Below are 19,325 nucleotides of genomic sequence, written 5' to 3'. Positions count from 1 at the left end.
GACAAATGAGAAACAAAGAAAATGCGACGCTCGCATCGACGCAACATCAAGTAAAAAGCGTTGTGCGTATTATACCCTAAGGATATTGCAATATGGCAAAATGTAACCGATCACCGAGAGCTAGTGCACATACAAACATGTTTACTTACATCAAATTTGAAGATGGTGTAAAAGCTATTGTTAATACGGACGATATAGTGGATTTTGACATTCAAAACATACTATTTGATAAAAAATATCAAGTGAAGTGGGACGACGGACACTTTTATTATGGCATATTAGGAAAAATGCAACAAAAAGTAATTTTAGAAGGTAAGAGATTAAAAAGTAATATTAATGAGCCATTTATTTTATTTATATTGCTATCAGATAACATAAATCTCAAAGAAATATGTCCAACCCTAATAATGTAAAGACGTTCAAAGCAGCTATCATCATGTATCTTTTTTTCTAACATAAACTCGTGAAAAATTAAGTTTTATTGACAAATTCAACATTATTTATCGATGAAACATTTTACAAATTAATAGTAAGGGGGAAAAAACATATATGATTGCTGCCCAGAAAATGTTAAGAATGTTCCTACGATGTTCTTTAGAAGTTTGCATTTTTTTCATAAAAGTAATCTTTATGTCTTAACAAAAAGCAAAAAATTATATTGTATTAATAATATATTTTCTTATCGTACGACAGAAAGTAAAGAAGCAGTGGATGAAAAAATACAATCCAGAAGAGTAGAGTCATTGCCTTGTAGTTTATGTATTTCAGTAACCGAAGTTGATACTGAATCTGACCTTGACCGTGGAGATGACGTAAGTCTTTTTTATCAGTAACCGTTGAACTTAATTTTTTTAATTTGTTTTAATAGTTGTTGATTGAAATAACTCATTGCAAACGAGACGCTCAGATTAAAATTGAAAGTTAGATGTAAATTTGCAGTTGAATTACGATTATCAATATAATGTCAATCAAGATTCACACAACTGAATAAAAAAATCATAACATTTAATTTTAAATTCAAATTTCACTTAACATATGAATTTCTGGCAACAATTATTAATACGTGTCTTAAAGTGTGGATTAATATTGATTTCTTCCAGGGGAAGGCTATTGTTTCTTGTCTATTTGTTTTCAATTTTTCGTGAAAATTAATCTTCAACTAAGAGAATATTTGTCTAAGAGCAATTTAATATCAAGTTACTCTTTTTTCTGATGATGACTGCCCTCTTGGGATTCAAGCAAATAGCGATACCGCCACGATACGATCTCGATTGCGACCAAAATTAATTTGCATTGTTCGGTCTTAGAATCCGAGCAGCAACAATAAACGCGTTCAACTCATAGACCTAGAGACCTCTGGATTGCGCTATCCATATATGTAAAAGTGGTTGGAAAAATAGAAAGAAAAGGAGAGAGGGAACGCAAAGACAGTCAATCTCTTTCTCTTTCTATCTTGTCATACAGCGTTGAATAGAAAGTGATAGGGATGGCCGTCTTTGCATTTTTTCTCTTTTTTTCCAACTACTTTTAATGCACATTTTAATACGGATGATGCAGTCCAGGTCTCCAGGTCTATAGTTCTGTTTTACAACTATAGACGCGACCACTCGTTTTTGAATCAAAAACTTCAGTTTTATAACACCTCCTCCTTGACTCTGATTCTTTTGATAAGGATGTTCCAGCATCCCAGTCTGATCAACTTATCGGACACATACGGATATGTGATGTCAAATATTATTATGTGTTATAATTCTTTTTTAACACAATTGTTTTTTTTTAATTTTTGTCCATAATAAATATCAACACATTTAAGACATTCTCAGTGAACAATATTAAAGTATATTTATAAAAATGGTTCTTTTTAATTTATAGATAACTTGTACAAAATTAAACAAAACAAACGAAGATAATATTCCAATTTTAAAAAGAAAAAAATATAATAAACTTTTTTTGAATGAAAAAAATGGAATTCCTTTGGTATCCAAACAAACTTGGAAACGATGGCAGATTTACAGTAAAGACAAAAGTGAGTAATTTAAAATTGTACGTAATTTTATAAACATATATAAAATCTGTGGTAGAAAAATGTAATTGAGAGATATCTATTATATGTATAAAAAACAATCGGCGATAATCTAATGAGCATAATTATAAAATATTTTATTGTTTGCATTTGGCATTACCCAGAATTAACGACGTAGTAGGAGCTAGTTCCACTTCATGTTTTTTTTTTGTTAATTATGTTTTATAATTTTTTTGTATTTTGTCTTTATATTTTTTTCATCTTTATTATTTTTTTTGAATTTTTTTATCTTATTTGTTTTTATTTAATTACAAAAATAATTTATATATACTCACGGATTAGAACAAAATTATTAATTCAAAGTTCAAAGTTCAGTTTCAGACTCAGAATTTTCTGTATTATTATAACAATCTTCTTCATTTTCTAAATTTTGTCTTCTTTGAAAAAATAATTTTTGTACTTCTGGAAACATTTTTTGTTCTTTTGATTTTTTGAAATCGGGTTTTAGGCTACCTATAATTGGATTAGATGATATTAATAAATGATGCAATAAATCTTTATTTGTTGCTTTCCTACTGATTTTTCTAGTGTTTTCAAGGCGATATTTCCTAAACTGTTTATGTCTAGCTTCAATAACTTCTTCGGAGAGTTGTCCTATTGGTATAATCGCATATTTAATAATTTCTGCACCATGGAATAGAATCTTATGGACAGTAGTTGGCATATAGTACCATCCGTACTTATCAATAACAAGTTTTGCTAAATTCTTGACATAATGATCGAATTTTTGTGGATTAATTTGTCGACCTGATGCGATAGCTTGCAAAAAGACCGCGAATTTTTGTATTATTTGTTCGCCCAATCCGGTAATCTCTGCTGTTACTGAAGGCTTTTCAAAAAATTTCCTAGCAGTATTGCCATCGTTAGTGCTACCGACACCCTGCTTGATTACATCGATTAATAATCCTAATTTCTGTCTAAATTCTCCTTGAATTTTCTTCTTACGTTCTTCTTTACGAAGTTTCTCCTGCAAATCTCGGATAGACCATTTTTTTATTTCGAGATTATAAGAAACGTGTAACAAAAATTCCATACATCTAATCCATCCGTGAAGACTTGACAATCCAAATTTGTAGTGCTCTACCTTAACATTCTTTTTACAAATGAGATCAAAATTATTCATGTCCTTAGGTTTTGTACCACATATGAAACATTTCATGGATGAAAATTCCGTTAATGATGAACAAACTTTTCCATCCACCATGATGAGTAACAGTTGATGTTCCACCGAAACATTGTTCTTGTAATGTATTGGAATTAAAGCTTTTATTTCGGTTGACATTCTTTGATTTTCTTTACGAATGATTTCATCATTCTCTCTTATAAATTCGAACTTGACTGGTCGACAATATTTAATAGAAGAAGGTTCAAATTTTTCCAACTATTAGTTGAACCATCGACCAATTTCAGAGGGACTAAGCACGTTGTGAAAATTGAATCATCTTTTGGTTTGTCGCAATCATTTGGCAGATCTGCAAATGCTTGTTTGTAAAGGCTTTGACAGCTCGCTCCGTCAACAAATCCTCATTAATTTCAACTTCCGAATTTTAGAATACGTTTTAATATTACATGTTTTAAGTAATCTATGTGTAGTCAGATCGAGGAGAGATTGTAACTTTATTGATGCAAAAGTATCTGAAAGTGTAATTGCTTCTTTTTGGGGATAACAGTCTTTTTTTGCCAATTGAATTTGATAATACGAAGGATACAAATTAATGCTTTCTTCAATAGACATTTTTCGTAGCTCTTCATATTTCGATTTTGATAATCCTAAATTCAACATTAATGCTAAAGATTTTTCTTTGGAGTACATTTTTACTTCAAGTCTTTGACTTTCACAGAAAGTTCTAAATCTTGATGTTTGTTTGGTATGTTCAATAAGAATGTTCAATAAGAAAAGATAAAATTGCTGCACCATCTACATTACCTGAAGTTTGCATCTTCAGTTTTAAAACGAATGCTAGTTCATCTATAGTGTTTTCAGCTCTCAATAATTCGGTACGCCTTCTTTTTGTCTATCTGATAAATTCGAAAATAATTTTCGTTTAGATGAAGAAACATCTTGTCCTTGTTTTATATTCACTGATGTTGAAGGCTCTGGTTGGAATGGCTCTGTCTCTGTCGAAATTATAATCAAAGCTTCTTCTGGAAATCGAAATGTTGTTTGCAACCATGATTCGTTTCGTTTTAAAAAGTCTGCATATATGCGATTCGATTTACACCATCGTTCATATAAGTAAAATGAAAATTTTCTTAATGGCTTAGTTAAATGTTTTTCAGCATTTGAAACAAAATTAAATTCCTTTTTAACTAATATATGTTTCAAGAGAGTTCTATAGTCTTTTAAATTTTCACCATGAGCTCGCAGAATGGAAAATAATTCAGAATACTCGATAGAATTCATTATAATATTATAAGAAAAGAAACAAGAGCAGTAAATAAAATATCGTGAGAAATAAACCGGCGAGAAGAAATCAGTTAGAGATGAAAATAAAAGAGGAACTTCTATGCACACAAGAATTATAACGTTATAGCGCGTAGTCTTCTAATGCGCGTCCATCACGTATCACAGCAAACAAACTAATTAACTGCCGAATAGCTCAACAATAATTCCATGAAAAAACAAAAGACAATATATGGACGAGGTGAATAAAAGACTGCGTGCTATGAACGTGCGATAAACAAGAATAGAGTTATTAACATGTGACGTTAAATAAAGTTACTAATACGTGCATATTAAGATATAAATAAATAATGTGCAAATAATGGATAGAAAATTAGATAGGATTGTGTTGACTTTTAAATGAAACTTTTTAGAAAAGATATATAGTTGCGTGTTGCAAATTGCATAATTTTTTCGAAAAGTAACTATGTGTTTTTTTAACACCAATTAATTTATCTCATTATTCTGCGCATAAAGGTATTAAAGTACAGTTACCAAAAATTAATAGTTTACGAAATATTTTATATTTTATGTCAAAATATGCTACAATAAAGTATAAAATATCTTGCAAATTATTGTTTTTCTAATAACTCTACTTTAATATTTTTATTGCAGTATAATTAGAAGAATTATATGTAAAAAAAATCATATCATTCTATTCAAAAAAATAATGATGACCTCTATATGACCTTGAAAAACCGATTTAAAAAAAAATTAATTTTATCATTATTTGTCCCCCTTTAGACCATACAACTTTTGTCTGAAACATTTTACATAATAATGCGTGATTTACAAGATATTCAAGGTGGGCAATTAAATTGGGACACCCTGTATATTATTATTACAATATTAACATTTTGGAGAAATATACTAGCAAAATAAATTTAGTTATTTCTGGTTTCATCTGGTATCAATTAATAATGTAATTTGTAATAATTCGTGTCTTTTTTGTTTCTTTCCTAGTAAAAATGGTTTTGATTTTGTCATAGGAATAAAAAGAAAAAGAAATATTTCTGTATGTGATTCCATTTTTTTGCAACAAATAAAGTGGAAACATAAATCTCTATAAAAATATATTTATATTTTATTAGTATTCAGAGTTTTTTTGAATAAATGCCTGAAATATCTTGTTCCATGATATGTAAATAAACATCTGCATAAATATATATTTTGTAAACCTGCACCTAGATGCACATGAATTTATCAGGTATAAACAGTTCTGGAATTATACTTTCATAAAATTTTGAGTACAGAACGGGTAAGCTCAGGCATTTTTTTGAAACCTTTGTTAAATGTCATAATTATCGACTGAAATTCTTGATAGAGAAAAATTTAATATAAGGAAAGGAAAGTGTATATTTTTGATAAACTATATGAGAAAATTGTATAGTATAGTAATAATAACTTGATAATTTAACCTAATTTGCAAGGTAAATAAATTTACATAAGAATCTTATAATTGAATCAGGTAGCGTATCTTATCCAAATCAGCAAAATGCTTGAGCGGTCTACTTTGATGAATTTTGTTTATTTATCTGTTTTTCGTAACGTTAATTCTAATATAGAAATAAAAAATATGACTATTTTGCTTAATATTTTTAATGGTGAAATATTCAAAATCAAAAATATTTTTTTTTAATTTATGTCCAGGAATTTACATGTATTCGTTCCACTGTGGCGCCCGGCCGCTGGCGGCCGAGCCGCCGATAGCTCTGGCTCAGGAGCGTTTTATATAAGAAATAGGCTGGATTGTTGAGGCATCTCTCAGGAAATCGTAACATTTTCTTCGCTACATAATGTTTATTTTTATTAATATATTATTAAATATATATATATTATGTATTAATGAAAATAAACATTATTCATGTAGCGAAGAAAATGTTACGATTTCTTGAGAGATGCCTAAACAATTCAGCCTATTTCTATAATAATATAAAACACTTCTGAGCCAGAGCTATTGGTGGCTCGGTCGCCAGTGACCGGGCGGTAGTGGGAAAACAGGAGGCGTCTCGGGAATCGGCCCGAAATGTGCAACTAATTCCGAGTGCTGTAATAAAATATAATAACAATAATAACAAGATTAAAGAATATTATTTTTTTTTCATACTTTTCAGAAGTTTTTTTCATTCTTTTCGAGTTATTTTATATCTTTATCTGACATATTTCGATATAAAATCTAAAATATCTCTGAAAATATTAAGTTATCGATAATCTTACCGTAATACTTTTATGAATAGAAAAATGAAAATCCCCGTAAATTTTAATGATAATGATAATATCCTAAGCGTCGCAAATTATTTATTCGCCCCTGGCCGACAGAGGAGAAGAATAAAGAGACGATGTTTCTTACTTTCATATTACCAACATCACTTTTTGACCGCTTGTATCTCTGGAACAGCTAGACCGATTTTAATTTTCTTTGGCTCAAATTACTCGTGGCAATGCCATCTTTCAGGATATGCTATGTATTTTTTTTTAATTTCTTATATTTTAGTTGTTACAAACTCCCGAAAAGTCGACTTTGAGGGCGCAGGATAAGAGACTTCCCAAGCAACATCGAGTCGACTGTTAGTCGATTAAGCCGGCAGAAAAATCTTACAGTTGTCTGTAAGTTTTGACTTATTGCCGACTTATAGTCGACTAATAGTCGGCAAATGTCCCGATAATTGCCGGCTTATAGACAGTGTAGTCGGCTCTTAGTCTACTGTTTCTCGGCGACTCTCAATCGACTTACTTGTCGATTGCCAGTCAATTTTAACTGCCGACTTTTAGTCGACTTCAGGTCGGCTTTTAGTCAATTTTACGTCGGTTGTAATTATTACTGATTTTTAATTTAATATATTGACATCTCAGCTAAAACACAAAATGTAAACGTTACCAAATAGTAAAATAATAATTTTTTTATTTAATTAGTTGACCATTTGGTGTTTTCGACATTTTGTGTTTTAGCTGGGATGTCAATATATTCAATGAAAATTCAGTAATAATTACAGCCGACATAAAATTGATTAAAAGCCGACTTTAAATTGACTGATAGTCGGCATGGGGATATACTCGGAAATACACACGAAATTCACACCCACCGGAATTGAATAAGAATTAAAAATAATGGCATCAAGAGCGAGGAGTATATACCCACACAACACGCGTGACTGTTAGTTGACTGATAGCCGACTTTTCTCAGTTGACTTAAAGGCGACTTTTAACAGTCGACTGTAACTCGACAGCAATTGACTATTTGTTGACTATTTGGCGATTTTTAAAAGTCGACAAATGGTTAATAAATAGTCGACTGAAATATGACTCAAAGTCGACGAAAGCTCTGTTCTTTTTACGACAAATAAAGATCATATCTTTTAAGTTATTTATATCTTTTCGACAAAGCGAAAAGATACAAATGATAGATATTTTATCTTGCCGAAAAGACAATTAACATAAAAAGAAATCTTAGTTTTAATTCGCTCGTAGCCCGTTAGCGTAACAACAGAGCTGCGCTGCGATCTGCTGCACAGCTCTTTCGGCTTCCGGGCGTCTCTCTCCGCCGATCTCTGTGTTGCGTGTGTTTCTTCCTGCTTCTACATGTTCTATGTGCTTCGATATCTACGAGTAAGTGTAATAAAAATCATATATTTTAAGAGTAAAGCCGACGGCACATGGTACGATTTTTCGTATTAGATTTAACCACTAAGCACGAGAGCGAGAGGCAGCGAAAGACACTCGCTCTCGTGAGTGGCTAAATCTAGTACGAAAATATCATATCATGTGCAGTCGGCTTAATCCTCTTTCCTTTTTTATATATTTATACAAAATATGAAGTAAAATACACATTATTAAAAATATTTTTATATATTTCAATGTATTTTACTTCAATTTTATCTTTTTTAAGATCTAACATCACAGAGGTTATGTTCAAGAAACGTGGTCGTGTTCGAGTAAAAATATAATTATATATAATGTTTTATTAATTATTTAAAAATTAAAGGAATTAAAGGATTATACTCTTTCAGGGGTTTGATTGTATATTTTTGAAAAAATAAAAATGTGAAAAGTAGAGCACTGATTGCATGGTTATTTGTATTTTTTTTTTACTGTGAATTTATGTTACAGATCTTTCATCATTTATGGTATCATTTGTATCCCATTTCTGGTTGAATGCGAAAGACTTATCTATCGTTCACATTTATGGTCTTCTATTATACGGAAAGAACAATCTTTAAGGTAAGGTAATTTTTTTCTTTATCATATATTTAATTATTTTCTTTATTATGTAAAAATACACTGCACAATACTTGTAAAACGTAATTCAACTTCAATCTCAGTTTTTATCTTTATATAATTATAAATTTATAAATATATAAAAACTCATTTTAATTGTACTCTGTTTACTATACTTTTTTGCTTCTTCTTTTCTTGTTTTTTTACTTGTTATACATTAGAATCATTACTTTTTATTATTTTTTTCTATATTATTTTATAAAAAAGTATATACACATGTCAAATTGTTTATATGTAAGTGCAGTTTCTGTGCACATATAACTATGACTGGTATTTATAGTCCGAATTTATATTTAACATCATCTTTAAGAGTGATCTTGGGTCGTCTTAAAATCTCAGTCAATGAAATGGTATAATCTCTTATTTCTCTCATAATATCTTAAGACTGTACTTAAGACGATTTTAAGTATAAGAACGAATTATGAATATGTGAGCCTTATATAAAGTTTGATTGAGTTTCGTAGGTATATTGAAGTTTGTTTTGCATTGTGCATTTTTATATTTTTGCATACCTTATTTGTAACTGTTTTTAGATTGTTTCTAAAATGACATTACTTTCAATAATTAATACAAAGATATTAATGGCATGTTTAATATTTCAAATATTTATTAATATTTCACATTATAAACTATTCTTCTTAACTTTTATTTCTAAACCTCCTACATTGTTGGTATTTTCTTGTTTCTTTACTGTGTGCTCATGTGCATGACACTATTGTGTTTATTATAAAGTATATGTATAATCTAATTTTTATACAATACATAATATATATATATATATATATATATATATATATATATGTATTAATGAAAATAAACATTATTTATGTAGCAAAGAAAATATTACTCTTTTCTGAAAAGTGCCTCAATAACCCAGCCTATTTCTTATATAAAACGCTCCTGCGCCAGAGCTATCGGCGGCTCGGCCGCCAGCGACCGGGCGATAGTGGGGGAACAAGAGGCGTCGTCTCTTGAATCGGCCCGAAATGTGCAACTAATTCCGAGCGCTAACCTAGACTTTACTCGGTGGTTTGAGTACCGAGTAAAATTACCTTTTGGTAATAACAATTTAACCCGTAGGTAAATCTTACCAACAAATGGAACAACACTTTCTGATATTTACCTAATAGGTAATTGATAGGTAAATTTACCAAGAAGTTGGAACAACCGGCCCTTAGTAGTGTCATTTTCTGAACTTTGCCAGAGACTCTTTTTCTGCTCTAATTCTTAGAACTAGAAAAAGATGAAGAGTAAGTTGAACCGAGATTAAAGTTAATCTACGTTAGTGGAATCGGGCATTAGTAGTGTCGTTTTTTGAACTTGGCCGGAGACACTACCGCGTCTCCCGATTTCTATCTACGGGTATCGTACATAAGCACAGCTTGGCATGTTCCGCAACATTTCTGATAAATTTGTTTTTTTCAATTGTGAACTATGTTTTTTAGAAAATTTATATAAGCAATGGATTACCAAAACGACATAAAAGAATATCATGTTCATCTAATTTACAAAACTATAATCACATTTCACACTCGCAAACAATATATTTCAAAAAATTGTTAACTACAATCAATTATTCGTTAGACGGCTGATGGAAGCTTGAACTTTTTTGTCTTTAATAAAGTTGGAGTGTTGCTACTCCTAAGCTGGTTCGACGTAGACTGACTGAGTGATCGCGTACTTTTTTTTCTCTTCTGACTGTATCCGCTCTTTTAGTGTTTCTTTTGTATTGTTTCTCTGTTATTTATTCTTTTTATAATTATACAATATACAAAAATGCGTTTAATTGTATGCGTGATACATAAGAAATTGAAAGTACAAAACATAAATAATTGATTTTTCTTGAGACTATGTTTTAGACTTTCTAAAACAATTAGCATTTGACGTAATTAATCTTTAATTATCAGCAGAATTTCCTATCACGAAACCACATGAAAGAAAGAAAGAAAGATATGGAGAAAGATTACTTTATTGCGTTCTAATTTTTTAAAAACAAGATGTTTGTTACATTATTATATTTAGGCTACACATACTACATATTAATATTTAAATTTAATTACAAAATAAGATAAACAAAAATTAAAACTGATTTAAATTAATAATATTTTTAAGTATTTATATTTTTATTGCTTAAAGAAAATGGACAACATTTGTCAGTGAATAATATATTGTCAATGTTTCTAAATTGTGAGTGATGTGTTTATGTATGTATATTATGCAATATGTCTGTATAACTAATTAAGTCGTACAATTAATTAAAAGTTAAGTATCATATAAGGTTACCCATTTTCAATATCAACCTAAAATATTTTGAAAAAAATCTGCATTATTCAATAAATGTTTTATACAAAAGTTTATACAAAAGTTGAATTTTAGAGAGGCAATAAATCTAAGGCATGACAACACGCACTCCTCAATCTTGCTGATAACAGGTTTTGTCACAAAAAAATTGATTAGTTTATTTTTTGGTACGACAAATGTTTTAATTCAGGTGGCGATTAAAAAGTAAAATATAAAATGTATTAAAAAAGTAATAAAAATTTGTAAACATTTTTTTAATGTGACTGTTGGAAAGTATAGTGAAATTGAAAAGAAAAAGGAATTTTTGTTTTTGTCTTATTATTAGAATAGAAAAACCGTTCGCTACTGAATTTTTTGTTTTTAAGAACACTGTGATTTTTTTCTGCTCTTTCTCCAACAGTGACAATTTATGTTTGCTTTTTAAAAAATATTTTTTATTTTTTTGAGATTGTTTTGACATATATGTATTTAGATGCTACGCAAAATTTTTATGAATTTATTTAGCTTATTTATAATTAATTCAATTATCATTATCTTTCTTTATTATATTTTAAGAATCGCAATGCAACGCGAAATTTGAATGGCACATCGAGATAATTTGCGCGAAACATGCTAATTGTAAAGCCGCGAATCGAAAAGTACCTATATCCTGTAAGATTGTCAAGAAACTTTTTCCAAGTCACAGTAAATAAGTTTTTGAAATATTCAATTTCAAACATAAAACATAATGTTACATTAACATTACGGCAACATTCAATATATTAAGACAGATTTAGACAAGTGATAAGACGGTTTTGACTAAACTACTTATAGACGCTAATCCTTTCATTTTCACTGGAACAAATATATTTCATAATAGGTTCAAAATACTCCACTACTCTACTCTACAAGATGCTATTTAAATAATTAGTATCAATAGATTATGAACATGTGTATAATGTGCTGATTTATATATTTTATTTATTCATTTTTTTTATAAAGTGTTTATTTTTAAAGTATATTATTTTAATTTTTTTTAATTTGCAAAAATAGGTCAAGAGTAAAAGGATTAAATAAAAAAATATGTACGAAAGAAGAAAGTAAATTTTATTTTATTTTATTTGTGAAGATATTTTGCTAGAATTGAATTTTGCAATAAATGTTTTTGTTTTTTTATACGATTAGTTTCTTTCTACTTCTCACATTTTACTACGACGATGAATCGTACTTACAGCTGAAACTGTTGCTGTCGTAATAATAACTGTGATCGCAGTACTAATCGCTTTAATCTATTTTTGTAAACCAAAAAAGGAGCGCTCTGCTTTCGCTCTTAGATAAATTCGCTTAGTTTCAGAAGAGGAGCGTATCCAATACTGTAGAATACATTTGTACCTCTTTTTATCTTTAATATTTATGCAAATACGTTACATATTTCTTAGAAATTACTGCATACATTTAATATATTATTTCAATATGTAATTTCTTATAATAGAAATTGATACCACCGAGGAAGCTAGACTTTTTGCTCGATGCTTTAGATCGCACATAATGCCAAACGAACAGAGACGATGATCTTCTGCATGCATAGCGAAACTGTATTATTTTTGTTTTAGATTGTATAATTATGGAATAGTACTTTATTTCTAATATTGCAACAAACCGATGAATAAACTATCTTACACAGTACATATGATAAAGTATTGAGTTAATATATTTTATCGTTAGTGATAAACCTACGTAATTTATCATTTTTACTCGCTATCTAAACCTCCTCTTTCTTTGTATTATAGAAAATAATTTTTTACAGTTGTATCAATTTTATTACTCATGATTCTAGTTATAGCTCTGTTGACAAAAATCAGTTAACGATAGAGTGATTGCAAGTGCCTTAGAAAATACAATAAATGAGTTTTTTGTTATCTTTGTTTGTTGACAGTTCATGATTTTGCAGTTCAGATTCGAGAACCTCTCTTCGGGCATGATTGCTTTTCGATTGTCAGGATTAATGCGGCAGAACGTATCTTAATTTATCCCAAAACCAAGGATCTCTCCATTATTCGTACATATTCATAGATATGTACGCTTTCAGGATCCAAATTATTTGTCGGCCCGATGTCACCATACAAGATCAATATCACTCGCGTCCGACCTTCGTTTAACGCTTGACGATAAGAAGCCCGAAACTGCATTCTTCCCCAGATGCTCTCCAAAAAATTTGACGAGAGTACCACTCTTGTTCGTCTAGAATTCTCCACGGATTTAACAATATTATCCGGTATTCGTCCGCTAACCAATCTTGATAGTAAACACACAATTTGGACGGTATCGGGCTACTCTCTAGCTTCGGTATCAGCTCGCTATAAAATCGTAATCTTTATGCGAGAAGCTCACAAACGCATCGTACAATTTGTCCTTATCCAACTCCTCTTTCATCACAAACCATAAACACCACTGATGTGCAAAAAGTCATATTTTAATGTGCTCTTGATCTGTATTTGTAATGCAGACCAAAAATACAAATAATTAATCCAATAAGAGCAATTGCTGCACTGATAATGCTGATAATCACTGTTGTCAGACGGACAAAAATCGTCCCTGGTCATTTCTGATATGGATGTATTTTTTCTATGACATATTATTTTAGACATTTCGATTATTTCGACTTTTGAATGAATAAAATTGTAGAAACCTCTAGCATCACAGTCGCATTCCCACGGATTTTCATGTAACATCAAATGAATTAAATTGGTAGAGTTTTCCTAAAACCTCAGCACGTTAGGATGTATTCTTAACAATTTATTATTGTGTAGTTCTAAAACCTGAAATAAATAATTTAATTTTAAGTTTTTAAATTTTAATCATAACATTTATTTATAATATGTTTACATAATATACAGTTTTACGGTTTTATATCTGCCATATATATATTTTATATAGATTATTATACACAGTTATCTGAAAGAAATTCAAAATCAATTTATGAAATTTTGTTAATTAAACGTTTTTTTATTTTTTGGATGCTTTTGTGGTATATGTTTTTAAAAATTTGTTTGAACTCTTATTATATAAATTATTTTGTGAATAAAGTACAAGTTGTATTACACACTTTTAATGTTGTTGATAATCCACTTAAAGAAATATTAGATACGTTGTTGTAGGATACAGAAAGTTTATTTACCAATTTTTTCAAGTTTGGCATTTGCGTTAACCAATTATAAGAAAAATTCAAATATAAATTATGTGTTAATTGACTTTGCAAAACTTTAAGTTGAGAAAATGTTAGGCTTTTTTATATTGTTTGGCATATTAGTGCATTAAGTTTTCATTAGAACAATCAAATATAAAAGCTTCATCATGAGGCCAAAAAGTACTTGCACTTTTCGAGCCATACTGTAATGGAATCTGTGTGCTTTTTATATCCTATAAATTAAATTTCTGGAATATAACTTTTTCCAATTCTTTCAGACAATGACAAATTAAATTATTTAATTCTATCTGAAAATAGCTTTAAACGTTACGCATTTTGTCTTCGTTATAATGTAGAAATTCATACATGTCACAATTACAATTTAAAAGATTATTTTTTAGTAATATTTTTACCATAAGTCCACTAATATTTTTTAGATAAGTTTCTTCTTTTCTGATATATTTAGATACATTGCAATGTAAGCAGAGACTATGACCGATGTGATATTTCGGTTCGCTTTACAGTTACGGTTCAAAAAAATATTTAATAACTGTTCCAGTTCCAGATTCGGTATTTTAGTTGATAAAAAAAACCACAACTCTTTAAATAACGGTTTTTACTTACTACTTACATTTTTAATGTGCTATGGCCCTTACCACGTGAATGTATTGTAAAAGTCCCTATAAATTATGTAACGTAAAGAAGAAAGGAGAACGATAAAAACAAATAAAAAATTTAACAAACAAGAGTAATAAAGTTATTTTAGCGTAACAAGAGTAATAAAACTATAGAGTGCAAATCGAAAAAAAAAACGAAAAAACCGTAAAAACCGAAAATTATTTTACTGATCCAGTTCTGGTTCTGGTATTACAAACTTTACGAAATTTTGGTTTGGTTCCAATTTCTTTTTAACAAAACAAATGGTTACGAAACGATTCGATTTCGATTCCGATCCGGTCCAAGTCCTTAGATGTAAGAGTCGATTTATTCCAACTATGTTTATTATTATTTGAAATCACTGAAGGATATTAGTTTCAATGAATGAGCGGATTTGTATCAATCTCAAAATCAGTTCATTGTATCAGTACATAGCACAATTTCATATTAAAATGCCACAAGTGTTCTCGCACGAAGAGTACGCAGATATGATTTTTGTTTATGGCTCTTGCAAAGAAAATTCTCGACTTGCTGTAAGAAAATATTAACGGCAATTTTCTAATAGAAGAACGCCAATAAACTTCCTTTCTTTCAATGTTACGTTATAATGAAACATTTCTGGATCTTTATATAACGAAGATGTTTATATAACATTTTCTTCTTATTTCTAATCATGGAACATACTGGCGATGTTTAATCGTTCAAATTTAAAACATTCTGTATATATAATTTTTCGAGATGCTCTCTCAAATACTTACTTTTGTAGAAAATATATTCTTATAGCTGAGAACCAATTTATGAAATCGTGCTTAGTAATCCAATCTCTAAATATTTCCGAAATACTATTGTTAGCTACATAAATATAATTCTGTCAGCCAATTGCAATTATAGAAATATCGGCGATATCGTTACGCCATACGAATCGGACAAGTTAGATTGTAATGTAAGATAATTGTGAGACAATTTGATAATCCTGAAATTTATTAAAACATTAAAACTATGATTGGAAATAGTTCTTAGACAATTTCGTTCCATATTTAGATGTTCCAACAAGTCTAATCCATTAAATAGTTGTCTGAAATACAAAAAAAATTTCTATATAAATAAAATTATAGAACATGTAAGCAATTATTATCAATTATATAATAAAAGCGATTTAAACATACCCGGAAATAGAAGTAATGCGATTATTTGACAAATCCAATTTTCTTAATCGACTGGTATTTAAGAAAATATAATCAAGCAAAACTTTTAGATTATTAGAATTCAAGAACAACTCTGTTAAATTTGTCAAATCCCGAAATATTGTTACGTTCAAAGATTGGAGGTAATTGTTACTCAACATAATCACATTCAGCGAAAATGATCCCCAAAAGAGATCTTCCGGTAATGTGACTAGTTCATTATTTGTCAGTATCAAATATACCAGATTCATTAAATTGCTAAAAAATCCATCCAATAAAGTCAAATTTCTCTTGTTGTAACTTAAGGAAACTTCAAATAATTTTTATTGTACATGTTATAATGTCTGTGTCTTTGTTCGAGTTACAGTAGCAGTTCTTGTTTGTGGGACATTGGAAAGCGAAAACGCTTGTCATAGCGATGAACAGAATCACGAAGCATGATGGATACTCATTTTATGAATATACGGAGAAAATTTTATATCAAAAATTACTATGTACGGCATTAACTGCGGACCATAAAGCCGCGGACCGAAAATTTTTATTGTTTCACATGTGAAAAACATAGTAAAAATTTTTATAATTCCTTTATGATCCGCGGCTACTACCGTGCATAGTAATTTTTGATATAAAATTTTGATATAAAATTTTCTCCGTGTACTCTTGAGTGAATGTATTATTAGATAAAAAATAATTTAATAATTACATAGAAAAAAATTCTAAAAATATTCGAGATGCTGTTTAACATTGTAAATTGCTTAGATTTATTTCTTAAAGTTTCAAATAAATCTTGAGTAACTGAGAAATTGTAGGAAGTACCTTAAAGATGTATTTTTTTTTGCTAGCATTTTGTATTATAATGTGTATAAATTATTTATTTACCTTGTATGGAATCATGCCCATCTAATTTGCAAAATTAAAACATATTTCACACTTGCAAACAATATATTTCAAAAATTGTCAAGTACAATCAATTATCTGTTAGGCGGCTAACCGAAACTTGGTCACTTTTGTCTGCAATAAGGTTAGAGAGTTGTTACTCCTTAGCTGGTTCGACATAGACTGAATGAGTGATCGCAAACTTCTCTTTCTTTTCTTCTGATTGTTTCTGTTCTCTTATTGTACATATTTCTGTTATTTATTCTTTTTAGCTTTAAATAATTAAATAATATGCAAAAATGGTGTTAAACTGTTTGCATGATACATAAAAAGTTAAAGCATAAAACATAAATAATTGTTTTTTTTTTAGATAATTGTTAGAATTTGTCGTCATTATTCTCTAAATATCAGCAGAAATTCCTATCACAAAACCACAATATGAAAGAAAGGAAGTAAGATATGGAGAAAAAGATTAATTTGTTGCACGCGTTATAATTTTAGAGATTTAACGAGATGTTTGTCACATTACTATATATTTATACCACACATACTACATATTAATGTTTAAATTTAATTGTATATAATAAAATAGATAAAAATAAAAACTAATTAAAAGTAATAATGTTTTAAATATTTATATTTCTATTGCTTAAAGAAGGCGGACAACATTTATCAGTAGATATTTTATCAATATTTTTAAACTGTAAGTGATATGTTTATGTACGTATGTATGTATGTACTTACAAATCACACCGTCAACCACAATCAATTATCCGTTATGCGGTACATCATAATTTGGGCTTTCCATCCCCGATAAAATTGGAGAGTTATCACTCCTTGGCGGTTGCGATGTAGATTGATTTTAAGTAATCGCGAATACTGATTCGTTCTTTTTCTTTTGTCGCTTTTTTCCCCTCTTCTATTTTTTCTTTTTTATATATTTTTAAAAAATATTTTATAAACATATAATACACAAAAAATGTGTATAACTCTGTGCTATAGCAAAAAAAAAGAATTATTCTAATTTAGGAAATGTATTTTTGGATTTCCCCAAACAATTTTTGATATTTCTCATAATGTAAGGAATTTCCAATGACGAAACCAGTGTAAAAAAAATACCCCTAAGCGTTGTTACGGTCTTTACGGGACACCCTGTATATACAGAGGTCCTATTTTGAACTAGCCAGTCAAATATGTCAAAAACTGAGCGCAGCAGACAAAAATGTTTCAGACAAAATTTATAGGGTTTTGAGGGGAGAAAAGACATGATGACCATGAATTTTAACTACGGTCATTCGTCAAGGTCATATGAAAATCATCTTTATTCTTTTAAATGGAACTACTTTGATTTTTTTATATAAATCGATTCCTCGCAATATTCAGCGTAAACAGTTATAAAGGTAAGATGCCCAAAAATTGAATACTTTACGAGATATTTTATACTTTAATTTAATATAATTTGACACGAACTATGAAATCTCGTTGGATATTCATTTTTCAATTATCTTATCTCAACACTATTATGCACAAAATAATGAGAAGAATCAATTAGTGTAAAAAAAAATACATGGTTGTCTTTAAGAAAAAATATGTAGCTGAAATGATGTCATATCATATTTTTTCTTAAAGATAACTATGTGTTTTTTTTACACCAATTGATTCCTCTTATTATTTTGTGCATAAAAGTGTTAATGTAAGATAATTGAAAAACAAATATTTAACGAGATTTTATAGTTTGTGTAAAATTATGTCAAATTAAAGTAATATAAAATATCTCGTAAAGTATTCAATTTTTGTCCATCCTACCATTATAACTTTTTACAACGAATATTGCGAGGAATCAATTTATATAAAAAAATCAGTATAATTCTATTTTAAAAAATAAAGATGACCTTCAAATCTCCGAAGCACCTCCACCCAAGGTCAAACTAGTATCCCTATCTTTTTTCCCCTCTAAACCTTACAACTGTTATTTGAAACATTTTTTTCCAAAACGCCATGTTTTCGAGTTACTACGGTGTGAAAGTTAAAGTGGGACACCCTGTATATATTGAGCGGAAAATCTAGTAACTTTGCCTAACTTTGAGTTCGCTAAATGCGGCCATTGTATTTGTTTATGCATGAGTATGAAGTTTGTTTTCAATATTTAAAGAGTGCTTCTTTTATTTTAATTGCAAATACATAGATAGGAATTATTAGCATTAATAATTAATCATCTAATTGCTATCTAGCGGTAATATTAGAAATATTAATTCTATTAGAATATTAGAAATATTAATTTTGGAAAAAAAAATGGCAAATATGCTAACAAACGCAAATGCCTTAGTGACAAAAAGTAAG

At 29.2% G+C, this 19,325-nt stretch overlaps 1 protein-coding gene and 1 long non-coding RNA gene across 3 annotated transcripts in view; one reads left to right on the top strand and one right to left on the bottom strand.

The window, feature by feature from the left end:
• Positions 1 to 12,167: 12,167 nt before the first annotated feature.
• LOC105669621 (uncharacterized) lies at positions 12,168 to 17,199 on the bottom strand. 2 transcript variants are annotated; one of them, XR_010887915.1, is made up of 4 exons: positions 16,989 to 17,199; positions 15,684 to 16,000; positions 13,771 to 13,900; positions 12,168 to 13,706 (listed from the first exon to the last, which is right to left on the bottom strand). It is a non-coding gene; the product is annotated as an uncharacterized lncRNA (long non-coding RNA). The 2 variants fall into 2 exon arrangements; XR_010887914.1 differs by having other exon boundaries at positions 12,168 to 13,900.
• Positions 17,200 to 18,616: 1,417 nt separating this feature from the next.
• LOC105668056 (adenylate cyclase type 10-like) overlaps positions 18,617 to 19,325 on the top strand; it is a 47,876-nt gene continuing 47,167 nt past the window's right edge. Inside the window, exon 1 of the mRNA XM_067347332.1 lies at positions 18,617 to 19,320. Within this exon, the coding sequence (XP_067203433.1) occupies positions 19,278 to 19,320 (43 nt within the window). The 5' untranslated portion in view covers positions 18,617 to 19,277. The remainder of the gene's footprint in view (positions 19,321 to 19,325) is intronic.

This window comes from Linepithema humile, chromosome 1 (assembly GCF_040581485.1).
Source record: "Linepithema humile isolate Giens D197 chromosome 1, Lhum_UNIL_v1.0, whole genome shotgun sequence".
NCBI classification, from domain to species: domain Eukaryota; kingdom Metazoa; phylum Arthropoda; class Insecta; order Hymenoptera; family Formicidae; genus Linepithema; species Linepithema humile.
This window is presented reverse-complemented; position numbering and strand designations above follow the sequence as displayed.